The 19,481-nt window shown below is 34.4% G+C and overlaps 14 protein-coding genes and 3 pseudogenes across 17 annotated transcripts, besides 1 other annotated feature; 5 read left to right on the forward strand and 12 right to left on the reverse strand.

Annotated features, from left to right (window-relative positions):
* Positions 1-294, forward strand: TVAGG3_0216700 (uncharacterized protein; the record flags this gene model as incomplete). The annotated part of the gene is made up of 1 exon (XM_051226833.1): positions 1-294. The coding sequence occupies one exon, from the start codon at positions 1-3 to the stop codon at positions 292-294; it is 294 nt and encodes a 97-aa protein (XP_051111819.1).
* Positions 1-19,481: part of a mobile genetic element that runs on past both edges of the window.
* TVAGG3_0216710 lies at positions 324-1,560 on the forward strand (annotated as a pseudogene). Its single transcript has one exon. A coding segment is annotated over exon 1 (1,237 nt).
* On the forward strand, positions 1,596-2,015 carry TVAGG3_0216720 (protein of unknown function, DUF4108 family; the record flags this gene model as incomplete). Its single annotated transcript, XM_051226834.1, has 1 exon — positions 1,596-2,015. One exon carries the CDS (start codon positions 1,596-1,598, stop codon positions 2,013-2,015), a length of 420 nt encoding a protein of 139 aa, XP_051111820.1.
* Positions 2,032-2,480, reverse strand: TVAGG3_0216730 (annotated as a pseudogene). The gene has a single exon. A coding segment is annotated over exon 1 (449 nt).
* On the forward strand, positions 2,943-3,392 carry TVAGG3_0216740 (protein of unknown function, DUF4106 family; the record flags this gene model as incomplete). Its single annotated transcript, XM_051226835.1, has 1 exon — positions 2,943-3,392. The coding sequence occupies one exon, from the start codon at positions 2,943-2,945 to the stop codon at positions 3,390-3,392; it is 450 nt and encodes a 149-aa protein (XP_051111821.1).
* Positions 3,612-3,857, reverse strand: TVAGG3_0216750 (uncharacterized protein; the record flags this gene model as incomplete). Its single annotated transcript, XM_051226836.1, has 1 exon — positions 3,612-3,857. One exon carries the CDS (start codon positions 3,855-3,857, stop codon positions 3,612-3,614), a length of 246 nt encoding a protein of 81 aa, XP_051111822.1.
* On the reverse strand, positions 3,858-4,265 carry TVAGG3_0216760 (uncharacterized protein; the record flags this gene model as incomplete). Its single annotated transcript, XM_051226837.1, has 1 exon — positions 3,858-4,265. A coding segment is annotated over one exon (408 nt), but the record flags the coding sequence as incomplete, so codon positions are not given.
* Positions 5,849-6,745, reverse strand: TVAGG3_0216770 (organellar and viral DNA polymerase type B; the record flags this gene model as incomplete). The annotated part of the gene is made up of 1 exon (XM_051226838.1): positions 5,849-6,745. One exon carries the CDS (start codon positions 6,743-6,745, stop codon positions 5,849-5,851), a length of 897 nt encoding a protein of 298 aa, XP_051111824.1.
* Positions 6,918-7,322, reverse strand: TVAGG3_0216780 (uncharacterized protein; the record flags this gene model as incomplete). Its single annotated transcript, XM_051226839.1, has 1 exon — positions 6,918-7,322. A coding segment is annotated over one exon (405 nt), but the record flags the coding sequence as incomplete, so codon positions are not given.
* Positions 7,881-8,741, reverse strand: TVAGG3_0216790 (uncharacterized protein; the record flags this gene model as incomplete). The annotated part of the gene is made up of 1 exon (XM_051226840.1): positions 7,881-8,741. The coding sequence occupies one exon, from the start codon at positions 8,739-8,741 to the stop codon at positions 7,881-7,883; it is 861 nt and encodes a 286-aa protein (XP_051111826.1).
* Positions 8,816-9,406, reverse strand: TVAGG3_0216800 (DNA/RNA polymerases family; the record flags this gene model as incomplete). The annotated part of the gene is made up of 1 exon (XM_051226841.1): positions 8,816-9,406. One exon carries the CDS (start codon positions 9,404-9,406, stop codon positions 8,816-8,818), a length of 591 nt encoding a protein of 196 aa, XP_051111827.1.
* Positions 10,258-10,954, reverse strand: TVAGG3_0216810 (uncharacterized protein; the record flags this gene model as incomplete). The annotated part of the gene is made up of 1 exon (XM_051226842.1): positions 10,258-10,954. A coding segment is annotated over one exon (697 nt), but the record flags the coding sequence as incomplete, so codon positions are not given.
* TVAGG3_0216820 (phage tail repeat-like family) lies at positions 11,015-11,380 on the reverse strand (the record flags this gene model as incomplete). The annotated part of the gene is made up of 1 exon (XM_051226843.1): positions 11,015-11,380. A coding segment is annotated over one exon (366 nt), but the record flags the coding sequence as incomplete, so codon positions are not given.
* Positions 11,619-11,774, reverse strand: TVAGG3_0216830 (uncharacterized protein; the record flags this gene model as incomplete). The annotated part of the gene is made up of 1 exon (XM_001321100.2): positions 11,619-11,774. One exon carries the CDS (start codon positions 11,772-11,774, stop codon positions 11,619-11,621), a length of 156 nt encoding a protein of 51 aa, XP_001321135.2.
* On the reverse strand, positions 13,745-14,284 carry TVAGG3_0216840 (phage tail repeat-like family; the record flags this gene model as incomplete). The annotated part of the gene is made up of 1 exon (XM_001321099.2): positions 13,745-14,284. A coding segment is annotated over one exon (540 nt), but the record flags the coding sequence as incomplete, so codon positions are not given.
* On the reverse strand, positions 15,407-15,769 carry TVAGG3_0216850 (uncharacterized protein; the record flags this gene model as incomplete). Its single annotated transcript, XM_051226844.1, has 1 exon — positions 15,407-15,769. One exon carries the CDS (start codon positions 15,767-15,769, stop codon positions 15,407-15,409), a length of 363 nt encoding a protein of 120 aa, XP_051111830.1.
* TVAGG3_0216860 lies at positions 18,603-19,374 on the forward strand (annotated as a pseudogene). The gene has a single exon. A coding segment is annotated over exon 1 (772 nt).

The raw sequence follows: 19,481 nt of genomic DNA on the forward strand, positions 1-19,481 counted from the left end.
ATGCGTATAAACAACACTTTCTCTGCTGGTTTGCCTATTGTTCATTCGAATGCAGAGTTTTCAGCTTTAGTGAACTCAAACACTTTAGCAAACATAAACTTAACCTTAGTTGACGCAAACTTTGTTCCTGTAAAACTTTTATGTCCTATGTATTTGTCAATGACGGCAGAAAGTTTCGAATTGGAAGATGCAACCGGTGAAAGTATTGTATTACAAGAACAACTTCAACAACAAATAGCTCAAGAACAACAAATGGAACAAATGGAACAAATGCAACAACAAAGTCAAGAATAAAAAAATATTTTTTTTTATTTTTTATAAAAATGTACAGAATAGATGTTTCAGATTTTTATGACTTCCAAGCCTTCAGAAATATGTGTCCATTTAGAGACTATAACAAAGCAGTCGAGAATTTGAAACGTTTAGTCATTTATGTCGACTCTGCCCCAGAATGTTATGTTATGAAAGAATGGGATGTTGTCTTTAACAAACCAAGAGCAACCATAGTTTCAGAACAAGAATGTAAACAGAAACTTAAGAAAATAAAAGTTGTACAAGTTGGCATGAAGATGTTAGATGCTTGGGATATCTTATTGTCAAAACTTGAAGATTTTTCAGTTCGTGGTATAAAGTTTTATACACCTTCTCCAAACTTCTATTCTATCTTCACTGGATATAAATATGAACAAGTAGAATGGAAAGAAAATATTATAGAAGCTTGGTTAGACCATGTCAAAGAAATTATATGCAATGGAAACGAAAAGGTTTATGAGTATATCTTATGTTGGTTTGCAAACATCTTACAACATCCAAGTGCTAAAAATGAAACGGCTCTCATTATAATTGGAAAACAAGGAACAGGTAAGAACACTTTCTTTACAGATATTTTGTGCAAACTGTTAGAGGGCTATTCGAACCCGAATATGACAAACTTAGAAAACATCTGCGGTAAATTTAACTCCTCAATAGAGAATATGAAACTTATAGTATGTAACGAACTTCAAAGTATAGATACAACAAAGGTTTTAAACTCAGATGCTTTGAAGAGTCTTATAACAGACAAAGTTGGAGTTGTTGAAAGAAAATATAAAGACCAAAGAGTTTGTGAAAATGTTGCAAATTTCATTATGGTTTCAAACAACGCCGTTCCGATGAAGTTAGAAAGTTCTGACAGAAGATATGTAGTTGTCAGAACGTCAGATTCTCATATGCAAGATACAGAATATTTTGACGCTTTGTCAGAAACTTTGACATCTGACTTTTACAACCACTTGTTCTCATATTTTATGACATTAGATATTTCTAAGTTCAATCCAAGACAAATTCCATATACCGAAGAAAGACAAACATTGTTAGAAGCAAAACAAGAGTGTTTATGAACTGTTTATAGATGAGACTAACTTTGAGTGTTTGGATGAAAGGTCATTGTACGATGAATATAAACAATATTGCCAAGAGTATGGTTATATGACAGCGTCTAAACGAACATTCTTGGCAAATGTCAAAAATCTTTTAGATGTTCAGAACGGCGTATATACAAAGAAAAATTTTTCTGAGTAAATTTTAAAAAAATATTTTTTTATCCGATAGAAAAGATGGCAAAATTCATCTCAGTAAACAAGTACATGACAGAAGTCAAAGAAGAACTAGACCCATTCGCATATTTGAATGTTTACTTCTACCATTTTGAAAAGTCTACATTTGACAAAGTTTGGAACATCGAACCAGTTAAGTTTGCTATTGTGACTAAAAATGGTGCGAAATTTGAAGACTTAGACATAGAAGGTTTGTTAGCAGTCAAAGAAAATTTTGACAGAAGGTTCTCAAACCTTAAAGAAGGCAAAGCATACAAACTTGTTATACCTTATGAACCAAAGAAAGCAGACGACTATGAATATTATGAGTCTAAGATAGTTGAAGTTCAAGGTAAATTGGGTAAAAAGATTTTAGAGTCTAAACCAGTGTTTGCTCCTAAAGAGGAAGAGAACATTGACATTGACCCAGAAATGTTCTAAAAATAAAATTTTATTTTTACATGTCAAATTTCTTTTTCTCTGGTTCAGGTTCTTTCTTCTCTTCTTCTACTTTCTTTTCTTTCTTTCTCTCTTCTTCTTCTTCTCTGGTGGAGTTATGTCAAACTTCTCAGAACCATATTTTTGTAAAAGGTCTTTGTCCTTTAATAGCTCTTCTATTCTGTTTTCTATTTCATCTTCAAGAACAGCGCATGTGTCTTCTTTGCATTCTAAGAACTTTTGTTGGACTTCAGCTTTCCAATCGGCGTCATCTCTGTCAACAAGTCTGTCATTGACAAATTTTAAGACTTCTCTGCTTAATGTTTTATGGTTCTTGTCATATTCCCAGAAACAGAACTTTAGAACAAATTCACCTTTCTTGTTTACACTATGTAAGATTTTATGGTCGACAGATGTTTTGCTGTCAAAAAGTTTGTCTCGAATATAGATAGCGAAATCGCTAGACATTTTCAAAAAGATAAAAATTTTAATTTTTCTAAAAATATGTTAGAAAAAAAGTTTGCTGACATTGACAAGAAATTTGAGAATGTTTTAAACAAGAACAAGAGGAAGTTAGAAAATGCTCAGATAAAACCCATACATGACAAGTTCCTATTTGCTCAGAATGGTATAACAGGTCTAATCGCACCACCTGGGTCGGGTAAGACTTTCACTTATCTTAAAATGGCTGCACAACAACAAGAACTAGATGAGAAGAACCCATTCTATGAGTTAGTTGTTATTTGTAGTACTTCTGGTCAATTTGACCAAACCGTCAATTCGTTCAAAGATATTATAAAAAAGTCTAAGTTAGTATGTATAAAAGACTCTGAGTTGTTAGATTGGATAAAGAAGTACCAAAGAAGAGTTTTGAAGTACAATGCTATAAATGAGTATATAAACTCGAAGTTTAAAGACCCAAATGAGGAAATGCAGAGAATATTAGAGAAGAAACACTTCCGAAACAAACAGAAAGAGATAGAATACATTTCGAAGAAATTGCAATCTTACGATTGGAAGACATACCCTCATAGATGTCTTCTTATCTTAGATGACTTTGCTTCTCATCCTTTGTTAAAGAATAGAGAACAAGATATGTGTCGAATTCTTAAGAAGCTCAGACACTTTAACATCTCAGTTGTCATTTGTGTACAGACAGCAAAGAGTTTAAGTAAGGATGTTAAAAGAATACTTACTGATATCATACTTTTCCCTGGATTGTCCGAAGACGATTTCATGGAACTTATGAAAGAGTCCATGGCAGGTAAGTTTGACAGACATGAACTCTGGGAGAAGTACAAAGTCATACAAGACCCTCATACTTCTTTCAGAATTCACATCTACGCGAACAAAGTTCAAATTGTAAAAAGTCAAGCTTGAAAAATGTAAGTGTTTAGTCTTAGTAAGTCTGTTGTGGTGCTGGGGCTGTCGGTTCTTCTGGCTTTGGAAGACATTCAGGAAGAGGAACGTCAGTCATCCGTTTGTGTCCTGTTGGATGGAAAAAATTTTCCTGTCGGATGGAAAAAATTTTCCTGTCGGATGGAAAAAATTTTCCTGTCGGATGGAAAAAAGTTCTCAATTTTCGAAAATTTGAATGGTTTACGGACGGACAACTGGAAATTTTTTTCCTGTCGTCGGGAAATTTTTTTCCAGTTGTCGGGAAATTTTTTTCCAGTTGTCGGGAAATTTTTTTCCAGTTGTCGGGAAGAACTTTTTCCTGTCGGAAGGAAGGACTTTTCTTGTCGGATGGAAGGACTCGGAATGCCAGAAGGACTCGGACAAGACAATTGACCTTATAGAGCTACCTGAGCCATCTGAAGTCAAGCGTAAAAATAAATGGTTCATCTACTCTACTTGTTTGAAGTTGTCAAAATACTCTGTTATTTTTTCCTTTAACAATGGCAAATCTTCTTTGAAGGTAAGTATTGTACAACCTTTAATATCATAGTGTGTTTGAGGTAACGTATCTTGAACTATTTGTTTCACATCTTCATTTGGGGTCATTGAAATCGGTAAGTTTTCGCGATAGAACCAATTTCTGTCAGATTTGTAAATCTTAGCAAGGTCGTAAAAGCTTTTGTTGTTTCTTCTGACTAAATGCAACATAACCATATCTCTGTCTTCTTCATTTTCCATCTCTTCAGTGTAAATCATATACTTATAGTTCTTTTCCTTTCCTTTTGGTACCGAACGTGGTATTCTTTTCTGAAGGCTTTTGTCTTTTGCTTCAAGCTTGTTCTCTAGCTCTTCACGTTCTTGTCTATGAATTTCGTCAAGAAGTCTGTAAATATTCCAAGCATAACGAGGTGAAGCCCACATTGCAACAGCATTTACAAGAAGTCTATGTACATAATATCCTCTCAAACCGTTTGGCAATTTTTCACGATTTTCATAGAGTTTTGGCGACTGGGGTTTCCCTCCCACTCGCTGTTCTTCACTGTTTTCAGAAAAAAGTATGTCTCGCTGTGCTTCGCTCAAAAGTTCTTGTGTGCTTTGGTTCCTAAACCAGTCTTTAGGAAGCTTAGTGTCTGGAGCAAAACATGCTGTCAAAATACTTTGCATTTGGTACATATCGTCTTTGACCGAACGAATGAGACGGAGTTGTTTGTTAAACTGAACCCACTCATATTCTTCATTTATAGCTTCATGAACGATAGCAGTTGTTGTGTTCTCTGTTGTTGACATATCTGTCTTTATATTCCGGATAAAAAAATAAAAAAAAATAAAATTAGCGTTATTTTTTCTGACTTTCACAAAAGACCAAAAATAAACGCTTTACATGTATTTTTCAGCAACTTCGTCAAATAATTTTATAGCACTATCTATCTCATCTACTTCAAACGTTTCTTTACCTTTCGTGGGAGCACCATACATTTTCTCAAAAACTTCAAGCAGTTCTGTTTCAGCAGCTCTCATATCATTTACAAACACAACCTTAACTCTATTGACTGTACTGTCATATCTTTTAGTTATATTAAATGTTCTTCCTATCTTATATCTCTTTGTATTGAAGTCCTTCGGTTTCTGAACGATATAAAGTAAGCCTTCACTGCAACGTTCAGTATCGAATGAACCATATGTTATGAAATTATATCCAACAACTGGGTCAATCCAGAACAAAACTACTGGTATAAGACTTTTGTCTATAAGATATGCTGTAGTTCCATGAAATCTTACCGATATCATAAGCTCAGGATTTCTTGTCAAAATTTTCTGAGTAGAAGCAATTTTAACCCAGTGGTTTGTTTTTTTTCCAAATGGAGATAAAATGTCTGACAAAGAATATTTGTTGTATTTCTTTGAGTATCTTACGTTTAAATCACCTATTCTAACCACTTTGGTGTCATTGTCTATCTTTCTAACTGTTTCAAACTCAGTGTTTGACATTTCCTGTTCTTACATACAAAATAAAAAAAAATATTTTAAAAAAACTAGCTTTTATTTTCTATCTTAAGGAAATTCATGAAATTTGGTCATTTTACTCAGAATTCAATAAAATATATTTTAGGCGACCAGGTCACTCGGTTAAATGAACTTCTCTGAAAAAGTGTGACAACATGACATTTTGACAACAACACAGGAAATATACTTCTTCGTAAATGTTTTGTCAAGACTTCTTCGTAATGAGCGTAAATCAGACAAAAATATATTTTAGGGTAGAAGGGTATATCTACCCCGTTTTCTACCCTCATTTCTACCCCATATGTCCTTACTGAAAAAGTATGTGTTCCATATGTCATTTTACTCAGAATTTTATACAGAATTCAATAAAAATATATTTTAGGGTAGAAGGGTATATCTACCCCGTTTTCTACCCTCATTTCTACCATAACTATTTACAAGCGTTTTACATGGTATATGTTGTGATGGTTCATGACTTTAAACAGTTTTGTAGCTTCTATTTCTTCACGAAGGATATCAAAAATTTTAACTATGCCGAAGGTTTCTTTATATTTCTTCTTGACATCTGAAAGAAGGAAATCGTTAGCAGTTGGATAGTTTTTGTTCAGAAATGTCAACATGTCCATTTTATCTTCTGCTGGTTTCTCTACTTCTTTCTTTAAGTCAGTATGGTCTTTTCTCATTCTTTCTATCTCTTTGACGGAGTAGTTATATTTCCTTGTTGCTGCTTTACATTTTGAACATTGTGAGTTCATTTTTGCGTTATATTCTGAAATTTGTCCTGCTAAAACAAGTAAGGCGTAGATGGTCTTCTTTAACTCAAAGGCTGCTGGTTTTATCTGTTGGTTCCATACCTTACCTCTTCTATCTTTATCTCTTATCTGCAAGACACACTCAGCAACTAACGAAACAAAGTTGTCGTAGGTCTTAAATTCTTCAGATTTATATATGTCAATGAAATATACCATATCGCAGTCTTTGTGGTTGTAATGAAATCCAAGAAACTCATAGTTTACATTACGTATGAACTTCTTTATTTCAACTGAGTCAGATGGTTTCACTTCTATTTCATCGAATTCTGGAATAGTGAGCTTTTGTTGTTGTATTTCAGGAAGTTTAGGTAGATGGTCAATAATATCCTGCATTTCATAAAGATACTGTTCATTTGTTTCATCTTTCGCACTACAGTTTAGATCTCCTTGGAGAAGTTCTTGCTTTATCTTCTGGATTTCTGTTTCGAAAGTATATGAAGAAGGAATGAAGCTTTTCATCTCTACTAACATAGAAGTTGGGTTCATGACTAACGAGTTTGGTGCTGTTGTTGCTGACATGTTCTTACAATAAAAATAAAAAAATATTTTTTGGTGGGACTACCTTTATTTTATTTCAGCACAAAATGAACGAGTTTTGTGTGTTTTCTACGAGGGTAGAAAAGAGGGTAGAAAACGGGGTAGATATACCCTTCTACCCTAAAATATATTTTTGTCGAAAAAAATGGTTCATTTACTCACAATATTTTTGTACAAAACGACCCCAAACTTTTAACTTCTTTTCTGCAGCTTCTAATGCTATCTTAGCGAGTTCATATTCTCTAAATTCTCTCTTTAAATCTTCTTGTTCCCATTGGTCTAGTTCGTATGGAGAATCTCTATAACCAGAACATATCTCACGTTCATGTTCTATTTGTTTTTCATGCATTTTTCTAACTTCTTGTTCGAACAAAGGTTTAGCATTCTCTGCTGTATCTTCAAGTTCTTCTTCATCTAATTTCTCATGAACTTTCTTGTCTATGGAGTCCAGAATTTTTCCAACTGCTATACAATATTTTGGAGAAGCCCACATTGCTATATAGTTTACGAGTCTTGGGTCTACATACGTTCCTCTAACCTGTTTGATTTCATCGGGAATTCCTGCATGAATTTTATATAAAAAGCAACCCGCGGAATTCCGCGGGTTGGTATATTCTTCACAAAATGCCTTAAAATACTCTTCCCAGGACTTATTTTCCAACAACCTTCTAAAGTCTTTCCCAAACTGCTGACATATCTTTGTTGCATTTATATAACCATCCTTGTCTCTACGTAAGACTTCAATACCGTTGTAAGTGCCTTTTGTGAATGTTTCGCCATTAGATTTGTTCGTGAACGTTTTTGCTTCGACTGTCATTTCAGTACGTACAATAAAAATAAAATATATTTTTGAGTGGCTTAACCGTCGGACATCCGTTTGTGGCTTAACCGTCGGACATCCGTTTGTGGCTCGACCTCAAAACAAGCATTTTGTGAAGAATATACCAACCCGCGGAATTCCGCGGGTTGCTTTTTATATAAAATTCAAGAGTTTTGTGTGTTTTCTACGATGTTGTCAAAATGTCATGTTGTCAGTAATTTTAAGAGAAGTTCATTTGACCGAGGCACATAGGCACATAGGCACACCTAAAAAAACATCTACCCTAAAATATATTTTTCAATACTTTTTCAGCACTTTTCCGTAGTCGTATATGAAAGACAATTCGAGATAAAAGTCATAGTACAATGGAATAATATGCTGCACACCGTTTGTTGTGAACCAAACTTGAAAGTCAGAGAAACTGTTACTAGGTGGTTCGTAGAATTTAGAGGTAAGGTCATAAAAGTCCTTACCAATACAAAGAAAACTGTTGTTGCTTGAACTGAAACTTGCATGACACATAACATTTTGAGGGTCAAACACGTTTCTATAAACTGTCAAATCTGTTGGTGGGCGTATAAATTTAAACGGACCGTCAGGTGGCAATGGTTCGTTCTGGTTTAGTAACCGAAGAAATTGTGCCCAAGAACGTTTGTCTACTTCCCAAAATAAAAACTGTGTACTTCTTGGAGGGTTAATTTCAATCCTTTGAAATGAAACTGTGGAGTTCATCTTGTCATATTCTAGTTTCAGATAGTATGTTCCATTTAGTAAAGAGTCGTATTTTTCTTGAAATTCCCAGTAGTATTTGTTTATTTGAGTTTGAAAGTCATTTAGAGTTTTCTCAAGACTTTCGTCTGAACGAACTGTAAAGATTCTCATTTCGTCAAATTTGTCTATTAGACCATCAGAACCTTCATACTGCCCATGAAAATATACTGCGAACATAAAAGCGTTCGTTCTATTTGAAAACAAAACTCTTCTAAATCCTATTGCCTTTGCATCTGAAGGACTTTGAAGCCAACGAATTGGATAGTCAAACCTGTATGAACGGGATGAAATTTCTTCATCTGAAATAGTCCTACCGGCGTTTGTAAAGATATAGTCTAACGGTTTTGTATCTGCTACTTTTGTTCTTTGTTTTTCAACCTGAAACATTTAATATATGTAAAAATATATGGTTTTAAAAAACGTTTTAAAATGGTATGCAATGTTTTACTTCATGCAATGTTTTATTTCATGCAATGTTTTATTTCTGTGCCGTCTTCAAGTATGGCCCAGTACTTACGCTTGGAGAGGACATGAACTTCGGAAAATACCTTGTCTAGCTTAAAACAGCCCATTTTCTCACCAACTAAACCCATTTCAATGAGTTTGTTATACCCTTCCTCGTTCGTCATGAGTGCATCAATGTTCTCATAGTATACCACAATTTTCGATTTAACCTCTGAGAAAAATTTGTTGTAGTTGTCAAGGACTGCCTTTGCGAACTGAGGGTAAGACCAATGTTCGACAATAGGTTTTACTGTGGTTACTAAGCCATTTTGACCTTCGGTGAACTCGTATTTCAAAACAAAAGGAGAAAACCTTTCAACAAAGTTGTCGACCTTCTCATAATGTTTACTCTTCATCTCTTGAGGTTTCTTAATGGAATATCCCCATGTCGAATTCATAAGCAATTTGAGTGTCATTGCAAGTTTGGGGTTTGAAGCTTTCCTAATATCATACAGTTGTTGTATGACTTTTCCAACTGTATAGTTCCTTCCCGAGAACTCACCATCTTCGTTTGGAATTCCAGTCGGAATATATTGGACAAACCTCATGTACGCAGCGTTAAGGTCGACATAGTATATTTTTTCGTATGAGTCGAACTTGTCGCATCCAATGGGTCCAGTTTGTGGAAATTCAAGTGAGTCTCTTATCTTCTGAGAAACTTCTCCTGTTATCTCATAAACATCGTCGAAGCAACCTGTTTCATATAAAACCTTCTGACCTAACTCAGATGCTCTCCAATACAATTTGACGTCGATTGGATGTCTCAATGGGAGTTTGTTTATAGCATCTTGAAGTTCTTGCAACCTCATTGGAAGTTCTTCTGGTTCAGGTTGGTATCCGAACAATCCAACTCCTTTTGGAACTGTGTACTTCTTTTGTACTAGAACTTTGTCTGGAACAACTTTTGGTCTTGCTAACAGTGAAAAGTTTGTTTCGTCTTTTGGTACAAAACTTTCTGTCAGCTTGTCATCTGGAATTGGTTCCAACAAACCTTTCTCGAAAAGAATGTTTACAGCTCTGACAATGTTGCACTTACTTTTACCAAAGAATGGGTGTGTAAGACTTTCGTTCAACATGAAGTGGTTGTGGACAAGTACAATCTTCAACCATGGTAAATTGAACTCAACAACATAGTCGTCATGTGAAGAACCTTTCTCAGTCGGTATGTTGACTCGGATATTGACATTTGCCAACGGTGCAATTTTTGCCAATTGACCTCTGAGAATGTACCTTGTCTTCACACATGACTCAAGGTACTTCATCTTCTCTTCTGTAACAAGACCAGAGTTCCTGAGACATGTAAGAATACAAGGTTCATTGACAATTGTTTCAATTGAATTGTAAATTCCATACCTTGTCAAGTCAATGTCAGACTTATTTCTGAACGGGAAGTATCCAGCATGTTGTCTGACTGCTTGAGGGTTAGGTTGATACCATTCGAACTTCACGCTTACAATTCCTTCAATTGCATTCAAAATGTCTGAGTCGGAGTCAACCATTTGTTCTCTCTTTGTAGTCTTGAAAGCGTCAAGAAGTTGTGCGGCTGTTGTGACATTGCCATGTGCATAGTAGATATGACCATCTAAATCTGTTACGGTTAGTCTGAGATTGTATCCTTTCTTATTTCCGTCTTGAATTGCAGCAAGTACACCCATGAAGCCTTCTTTGTTCTTTCCTTCGTCAAAGTTTACTGTAAAGGTTCGACCAGATGTAATTTGACTTCTAACTTCACGATACTTTTCATATGCATATCTTGTTCTTTCCATGGGAGCATGTTTGTCTTCACCTTTTCCTTTTTTCCTTCTCAAGGGATGCAATTGTTCGTCATGTTTCCAGTAAAATCTGGCAAAGCCGTCGTGTCCTTCAACTTGAGGTTCACTAACATCGAAAGGCATGTTCATAAGACGTTCTTCTTCTAACCTCTCTAGTCTGTTTGGATAATTTGCGCGCGCTGTTTCCAAGTCCATCTCATAGCGAAGACCAGATAATTTGTCATAGACTTTTATGGGTCTTCCCTTCCTATATTTAAAATTCTTCGAAACTCTCCAACCATATCTTTGCAACTCTGCTTTTATTCTAGCAGATTTTCTATCCATTCTATATAGAGGCATTTTTATAAAAATAAAAAAATATACTGTTTTAAAAATGTTTTTTCTTTACTTTACGTAACCACCGGCTGCCATAAGTCTTTGACGCCAACCCATACCAGCTAATGAAGGTTGACTTGGTTTAGTTTGGAAACTAAACTTTGGTTTTGGTTTATCTTCAGTTTTTGGTTTTTCTTCTTCTATCGGTTTTTCGTCACTTTTCGGTTCCTCTGACTTTACTTCACTTGCAGGTATGGTTGTGTCGTTAGTATCTTCGTAAATATCATATGCCATTTGTTTTTGTTTTCCTTTCAACTTTTTGTGTTTGTTGTAAAGTTTAGAATATTTCGACTCTAAGTCAATGAGATGTTCTATAATGAACTGTTGGTCGGTGAAGTATACCTTCCCATCTGTTGTCTCGAAAGCTCCTTCAGACTTCAATATTTTATTTGTGAGAGTCTGTTTCTTTTTTGAGATACTAGCCGTTCCATTTCTATGAAAAGTGACTTTATAGTTAGGGTTTGTATTTCCAGACCTGGCACTTTCTATTATTGAATTTTTCTCTTCATCGGTAAGTTCTTTGACAGGTTTTGACAATGGTTCTGAACTTTTTGTTTGTGGTGTCAAATCTACCGTTTCAACTTCTTCGGTCATTTCATCTCAGTAAAAAATTTTAGTTTGGTTTGTTTTCAACTGGTTGTTTAGGTTTTTTAAGTCGGTCTAAAACTTCTTGAGGTATAGGAAGAACTTGACAAACACGTGGTTGTGTAACTGCTGGAAGCCGACAAATCCATCTTGAACCCATTTGTCTCAATGCTGTATTGTTCATTTCATCTCAGTAAAAAAATTTACATTCCCCACGTTTGAGGTGGTTGAGGTTGGTTATTGTTTACCCATTGTTGTGCATGGTTATATCCTCTGTTAAAGAATCTTTCACCTTGGTCCATATAGTGTCCTGCTTGGTTATAGTAGTCATTTGCTTTGTTATAATAGTTTCCTGCTTGTCTGGAAACATTGTCCATCCATCCTTGAACTTTTCCTCTTGTTTCAGGATTTGGAATAAGATTTGTTGCATCTCGTGCTACCTCCCAACCTTTCTGTACAGTTTGTATAATAGGTTGTGCTTTCTCTTTCAGTATACCTAATGTACTCAAAATCTTCCTTCCAATTCCAAATGCACCTCTGGCTAGTGTTCCCACTGCGGGTAAAAATCTAGATGCAACTCCTGCTAATGCGCCAAATAAACCCATTTCTTATAGGGTAAAAAATGACGAATCCAAACAAGGACCCCTATGTTTCTAAGGCAACAAAGAAAGCACTCATGGTAAAAATCTTTAGTTCAACACCAAATGCTTGGTTTATGGATATCTTGGAAAACATTCCGAGGTATAGAGAAGATGGACCACCATACTGGCTAATATTTGTCGGTCAAAACACAAGATACTGTGAAGCCATACCATTATGGTCCAAAAATATTTTAGATGTGAAAACTGCTTTGACAATATTCGTTGACAAATACCATCCAACAAAACTGACATCTGACTGTGAAAGTTCTTTCAAATCAGACGATATTAAAAACTATCTGCGTTCAAAAAATGTAAACCAATATTTCATTGTCGACCAAAACCATTCTGCTCTTGGTGTCATTGACAGTTGTATAAAAATCTTAAGAGACTTAAACCAACCACAAGGTGGTGAGGTAGATGAAATGTCATATGACGACAAGTACAGACACTTCTCCATGGCAAAGATGAGACAAGTTTTAAATATTTACAATAACCGTAAACAAAAAGGTTTGGGAAACCATTCCCCTGAAGAAATGAAAAACAACCCTGACTTAGAGAAAGACTATATATTTAATAGTTTAGTCAAAAGAGACAAACAAGAAAGAATGCCAGGCTTCAAACTTCAGAAAGGTGACAAAGTAAAAATAGAAATACCTAAACGCGACCCATATGAAAATACTATTGACTATGACAACAATGGGAACTCGACAGGTACTCACATTCGTGTTCGTAAAAATAGAAGAAAGTATACAAGAGAATATTATGAAGTTTTAGGCAAACATGGCAAAATGTACAGACTGCAAGCAGAAGATAAAACTACTATTGTCAGACCTCGTTTCAAACTTGTCAAAGTTCAAGGTGGTATACTTTCAAAGACAGTTCCTAACAAATATAAGACAACTCCTGACGAATATGCTAAAGAAGTGGAACATGACGACTAAGCATTTCTATACCATGCGTAAACTGTCATGTAAGGTGGCATGTAGTCTTTACTCTGTCCCGTTGTTTCTGTATATCCTGTAATGCGATGTGTATGGCTTCCTCCTCCCTGAGTGTCATCCCAGTAACAATTTATAGCAAACTTAACGTCGTCTTTAACATCATATCCTTTACCTTTTGTCATTCCTGTCCAATCCCAATATCTATGCTTATGCCAACCTGCTTCAGCTGTAGTTAAATTTATGTAATGACTGTGTGCAGGTAGGTTTTCACCTGAAATCGTTTTACTTCCACCTGTTTCCTTTGAAGAGTTTGCACAATACAAAAACCTGTCGACTATTTGAGTCCAAGTTCCAAAACCAAGTACTACTTCTGGTCTGGTAGAGTTCATTGACGTGTAAATAGAACCTATAGGATATAGTGTTTGAAGTATTTCTGTCTTTAATGTTTGAAGCTCTGTTTTGTCTGCTTTCTTATATAACTTTTCTTCAAGTTCATTTACGTCAGAGATGCTATGTCTATGATATTTTTGTGAGTATGTTCCTTCTGTCCATGTGAAAATATACTCTTTTGTTGCATCTACATATCCAGCTACCCATGTCGAGTCTGCTTTCTTCTTTAACTCATCGTTAACATATGTTTTGTCAGCTTTAAGGTCTAAACATCCTGAAACCCACCCTGTATTGGCTTTACCTTCTAAAATCTTTGTTGTCCGTTCATGGTACCATTCAACCATTTCTTTAATTTTTTCATCCTTTTCATTCACATATTCCTTATCTGCCTTCTTCACTAACGCACTAGCCACACGTGCTAACTCATCGTCAACATACTCTTTGTCAGCTTTGTTGTCAATATCTGCTTTCAAAAGAAGTTCATCTATAGGTTTCTCGTTTAAAGTTCTTTTTGTTGGATTTATACAAACAGTATGGTTCTTACTGTCTTGAAACAGAAACTCGTCTGTCAATGGGTTTATCGTCAGTTTTAAGTTTCCTTCTTTCAATGACTCAGATATCTTAGAATAGTTTGAAAAGTTTGTTGTGTTCTTATTTAGAGCTTGCACAATGAGTTGTCGGTTGTGTTGTATTTCTCTCATAGACGCTGTTTCTTTCGACATTTTTATTCTAGATAAAATATGCTTTCAATAGAAAAAGAAAATTCAAGAGTTGCTACAACTAAACCATTAGATGAACTTTTTACGAATGTCGGTCAAAAGTTTGAGACAGAGACCGTAAAGCATGAAGGCTATTTGACTACCCATTGAGATGGTTAAGAGACCCATCCGTCACAAAAAGCTATTGGCTTTCGTAGAATGAAATTCATTTCAGAAGCCATACATGGTTTCCCATTTACGGTCGCTTTTGAAATTCGATACTATAACAAAGAAAAACGTACGTATGAGAAATTTGAACAGGGAAAACTTTTACAAGTGAATTTGCTTGTAAACTTAGAAACAACTCTTCAAGCTTTTCAAGAAAAAATAAACGATATCTATCTCGAATATGCAAAACAGTACAACATTGACGAAGGAGAGTACCATCTCGATATTATATATGACAGGAAAAATGCAACTGTTAAAATCAATAGAATAGAAGACCTTGGAGAAGACGTTTATATTTCTACAAAATATAACAACTTGGCATGGTATAGATTTTTGAGGATGTTAAATCAGCCTGCAGAATATCCAGTACACCCGAACTTTTATGAAGTCGAAAACCCTAATGGAACATATGAAAATGTTTTCGACTCAGATGCTATTATAGTTCATGCTTCATTTTCTGGTGCACAAAACTCTTTTTTATGCTTGGCAAATGACTTTTACGAAAAACCTACAAAGCTATATGAACCACCGAGTGGAAGTATTTCAGTTTCAAGTATGGTTTACTACAGATGGAAGAAAGAGAATAGTTCCATATACCATGCGTTTTACTTAGAACTTAGTTTCATATACAACTACTATCGAACGGTAAAAATATAATTTTTTAATACGGTTGAGGTGTTGGATTTGGTTGCCAACTAGAGGTGCAGGTTCAGGCTGTTGTATAACAGGAGCTTGTTCTTCTGGTTCAGAGTCTTTAGGTATAATACCAACGAACTGACCTACTCTTTTACCAATATTTTTGACTCCGTTCCAAATTCCTCTTCCTACGGTTTTTATTCCATTCCATATACCTCTTCCAACATTTCGAAAGAAGTTTCCTATTCTTCCAAAGAAACCCATTTTACTATATGTAAAAATCTAATGTCCGCCTAGTCTCTTACGTTTCCTTCTGAGTTCCATTGCATTCTTTAACTGGAGCTCATACATTCTATTTCTCCTCTGGTAGAAAACATACTCTGGGTCAACTCCTGTGTTCGCGTCATCTGCATAGAGTTGTTTATATCCCACTTCAGGGTTTGTATAAAACTCTTTCCATCTCATATTTGCATACCATGGTGGCAAACCTAACGCAGCGTCATTTGACATGGCAGTTTGCATTTGTACATCTGTTGGCACTTGACCATAGTTTGCCATTGCAGTTTGTATTCTAACTTCATTTGGAATATTCTCTGGGTTTGGTTGTCCAGGTTGCTGTGCATTCGCTAAGTTCTGTGCGTCCATTTAATATTAGATAAAAATATCTCTTACGAGTACATATACTGGACATTTGCAGGCATTGGTTCATCTTCATATTCTCTATATCTTTCTGCCACGTCAAATAAGTAAATGACACAATGGAAAAAACCTAAAACAAGTAGTCCTATTTCAAACCACATTTACTTACTAGTAAAATTTCTTTGTTATGACACTTTCTCCGGTTTATAGGACCTCTCTCATATTCTATCTTGTCATATCTAAACTCATAGTCATGTATGTCCTCTAACCATCTCATGACACTTTCCAAACCACTTTTATCGGATGTAAAGTAAAAGCATGGATGGTTATGTACAACGTCTAAAGTTTCTAAAGAGTCTCTCAAAGTCCAGTCTACTTGGTATTGAAAATCATATGTGTTATAGAACGGCGGGTCTACTATAAAGAAAACATTTTCCTTGTCTTTATATTTTTCATACAACTCTGTCCAACGACATCTCACAAACTCTATACCCTCAGTATATTTTTCTATGTTCTCTTTGAAAACCTTTGTATAGTTAAGATATAAAACTTTTGACATAAGTGTTTCAATGTCATGAACTCTTATAGAACCACTATATAATAGTCTAGCAGATATACTATCCCAGTCTATATACTCTGCTTTTTTCAAAACCTCTCTGACAATATTTTTCTTATCTAATGGTATACGTTCCATCTTACCTATAGGTATCTTTTCTTTCAACTCACTCAATATTTTGTTAGTGTCTGGTATATGTTTGAGACGGTTCATATAGTTGTCGAAGTCATTGCATATAATCTTTGAGTCAGGAAATACAGTATGGCACAAATGAGATATATAGAAACTTCCACCGAACAAATCTACAAATGTTAGACCATTCGGTAGTTTCTTAAGTTCTCTCAATAGAATATCTTTACATTTACTCTTATTTCCAAAGAACGGTAACGGTGGTTTTGTGAAATTCATTTTATATTTAATAAAAATGTTTTTTTCCTGAAAAGTGACAGAAAAGTGACGGGGGGCTAGAGGGCACGAAGTGCCTGGAAGCCCCACTACCTTTTTTTTTTTTTTTTTTTTTTTTTTTTTATTCCATGCTAATTTTTGAGTAGGATTTGATTACATTCATTTATCCATATGGAAATGTAATAAATTCTGTCATCATTGAATTTTTTACAGAACACAGAATACGGATATTTTAGAAAGTTTCTATATAAATAAAAGTAATTTTATTCAAGATAAATAATTAATATAAAATATTTAATAATCGACATGTGGGAATCGGTGAGAGAAATATTCAATGCATTTGGTTTTTTTGATAATTGCAAATTCTGCTTGGCAATTACCAGTTGAAAGATGAATCAATTTGTTAGTAAATAGTTTTCTTGTATTAGTAGGTACTACATTACTATAAAATGTATTTGAAATCGAATTGTCAATGTAACAACTATCAACTGTTAATTGATCTTCATCGTTATATATCAAATATGAACCTTGAGGAGCAGTGTTGTTAATAAAAGAACAACTTTTTACAGTAAGAGAATTATATTGATGGTAAATAATTCCATCATATGATGTTGTTTTGGTATTATTTATAATATTACATGAATCAATCAAAACGTTATTCCAAATATTTAGAATCATAATACTTGTTGCTAAATTATTAACAACAGTTGTATAGTTATATTTTGTTGTGTAATTAACATTAGGACTTTTTAAAAAACCAGCAGGTCCCAAAGATGCTTTGCATGATGAGAAATTTGTTGATGAAACTATGATGTTATCACGTTTTGCTTCAATAGAAAACTACATCGAAAAGGGAACTTTCAATAATAAAGTTTAAGTTATCTCTGTCAACATATGCATATGAAAAATGTGCTCCATATTGACTTTGGCATTTTGTACAACAGAACTTTCGTTGAACAATCGAACTATTACTGCCAATTTGGTAGTAAATGCAACTTCCACTCCCAGTTGAAGTGCAATTACTAAAACAACACCGATTATGTAGGAATAAAGTGTTGGAAATTGGATTAAAGTTGATAACACTGTCATTATCATCAAAAAAATTGCACTCATCTAAGTAATATTGACCTTTACCTGCTGAAAGATTACAATTTTGGCAATGATTAGTTTCTACTTCTGTAAATTGACTTTTGAAGTAACTATTCCAAATATTGTCATCCTCTAAAGATAGAATTATGGTGAATATTTTATTAATTTGTCAAAAAATGCCATCCTATCGTTTTTTAGAATATAAGTGATGAAATATATTTTTTAATTAATATTAAATCAGAAATGGCGGCAGGATTCTTTAAAAAATTATGGGATGGAATTAAGAAAGCTGCAGGTTGGGTTCATAAAAAGATTATTAAACCCATTGCAAACTTTTTGGCACCAGTAGCGAAAACGGCAGGAACTATCATAGGTGGAGTATTAGGTACTAAAGCAGGTAATCCGGCGATGGGAGCACAAGCAGGTAACGCAATTGGTGGAATTGCTGAAGGAATACTTAATAAAATAGGAGGTAGATAGTGGAAAAATAAATAAATATTATTTTTATCTTAGTATCGGTTGAAGTCTTTGATAAACTTTTTCTCCTTTATTTAAAACTTCTCTTATTGGGGCAGCTTTTGGCGTTATTGATTCAGCAATGTCACTAATTGCTTCTTTATTCTTAAATATCCAATTTGCTCCTTTCTTCATTGTTTCCCAAACTTTATGCGCTCCTCTTTTTACTTTATCCCATAATTTTTTAAAGAATCCTGCCGCCATAGTTGATTATTTCATTAAAATTAAAAATTCATTTTCATCTTTTAATTTTGATTTTTTATTTAATAATAAATGACGACTAACTATTTGGTGCCAAACACTAAACCGATTAATGGAAATGTGTTTTCATTCATTCGAAAAGATAAATGAAATATTCGCAAAGAATGACGGTAGAAGATATTATAGAGAACTTGAAAGTTCATGCTATGACTCTGATGCTCCATATTTTGATGATAAACAAACTCATTTAAGAATTACAAATCCAGCTCATGATGTGAATCAATTAGGTGACACATATATTAAACGCAAAGTTAAAGCAACTCTAGTTTCAAATAAAGCTTTCACATGTGATGCCGCTTTTAAATGCATGCGTTTATTCGTTGGTTACAAATCATCAAATCAAAGCTTTAAACAATTAGAAGTAGAAACCGAAAGAGGTGATGCCGGTTATCTTCAGATGGATTGCGCCCGTGAATCTTTCGCATTTGCAACATATAAACCAAAATCAGAAAGGAAAGTTAAAAAGTTTGTTCATTCGTTATATAATAATGTTCAAAAATATGATAACTCAGTATGTGGTAAATATATTGACCCTTCAGAAGTTTTCAAGAAAGCAAATGAAGAAGTTGATGTCACTTTTGATATGATTATTCCGGTAAATGATTTGTTAGCATTTCAGGCGTTCGATGATTATCCTAAATCATTTGGTGATATCATTCTTAAATATTATGTTTTCAGGGATACTTTAGTATTTTGTCAGGTTGACCCGTTAAGAGTTGCTGATTTACAAAATTACGTTTATGAAAAGATAACTGATGAAAATTATGAAAAGATTATGAATCATGTTTATAAATATGATCGCAAATTCCAACAAATCGGACTTCCTGCCAAATTAATTACAAACTTAGCCGCTACATCTGCTGACGCAACAGTTGATAACGTTATTATTTC

This window comes from Trichomonas vaginalis, chromosome IV, assembly GCF_026262505.1.
Source record: "Trichomonas vaginalis G3 chromosome IV, whole genome shotgun sequence".
NCBI classification, from domain to species: Eukaryota; Parabasalia; order Trichomonadida; family Trichomonadidae; genus Trichomonas; species Trichomonas vaginalis.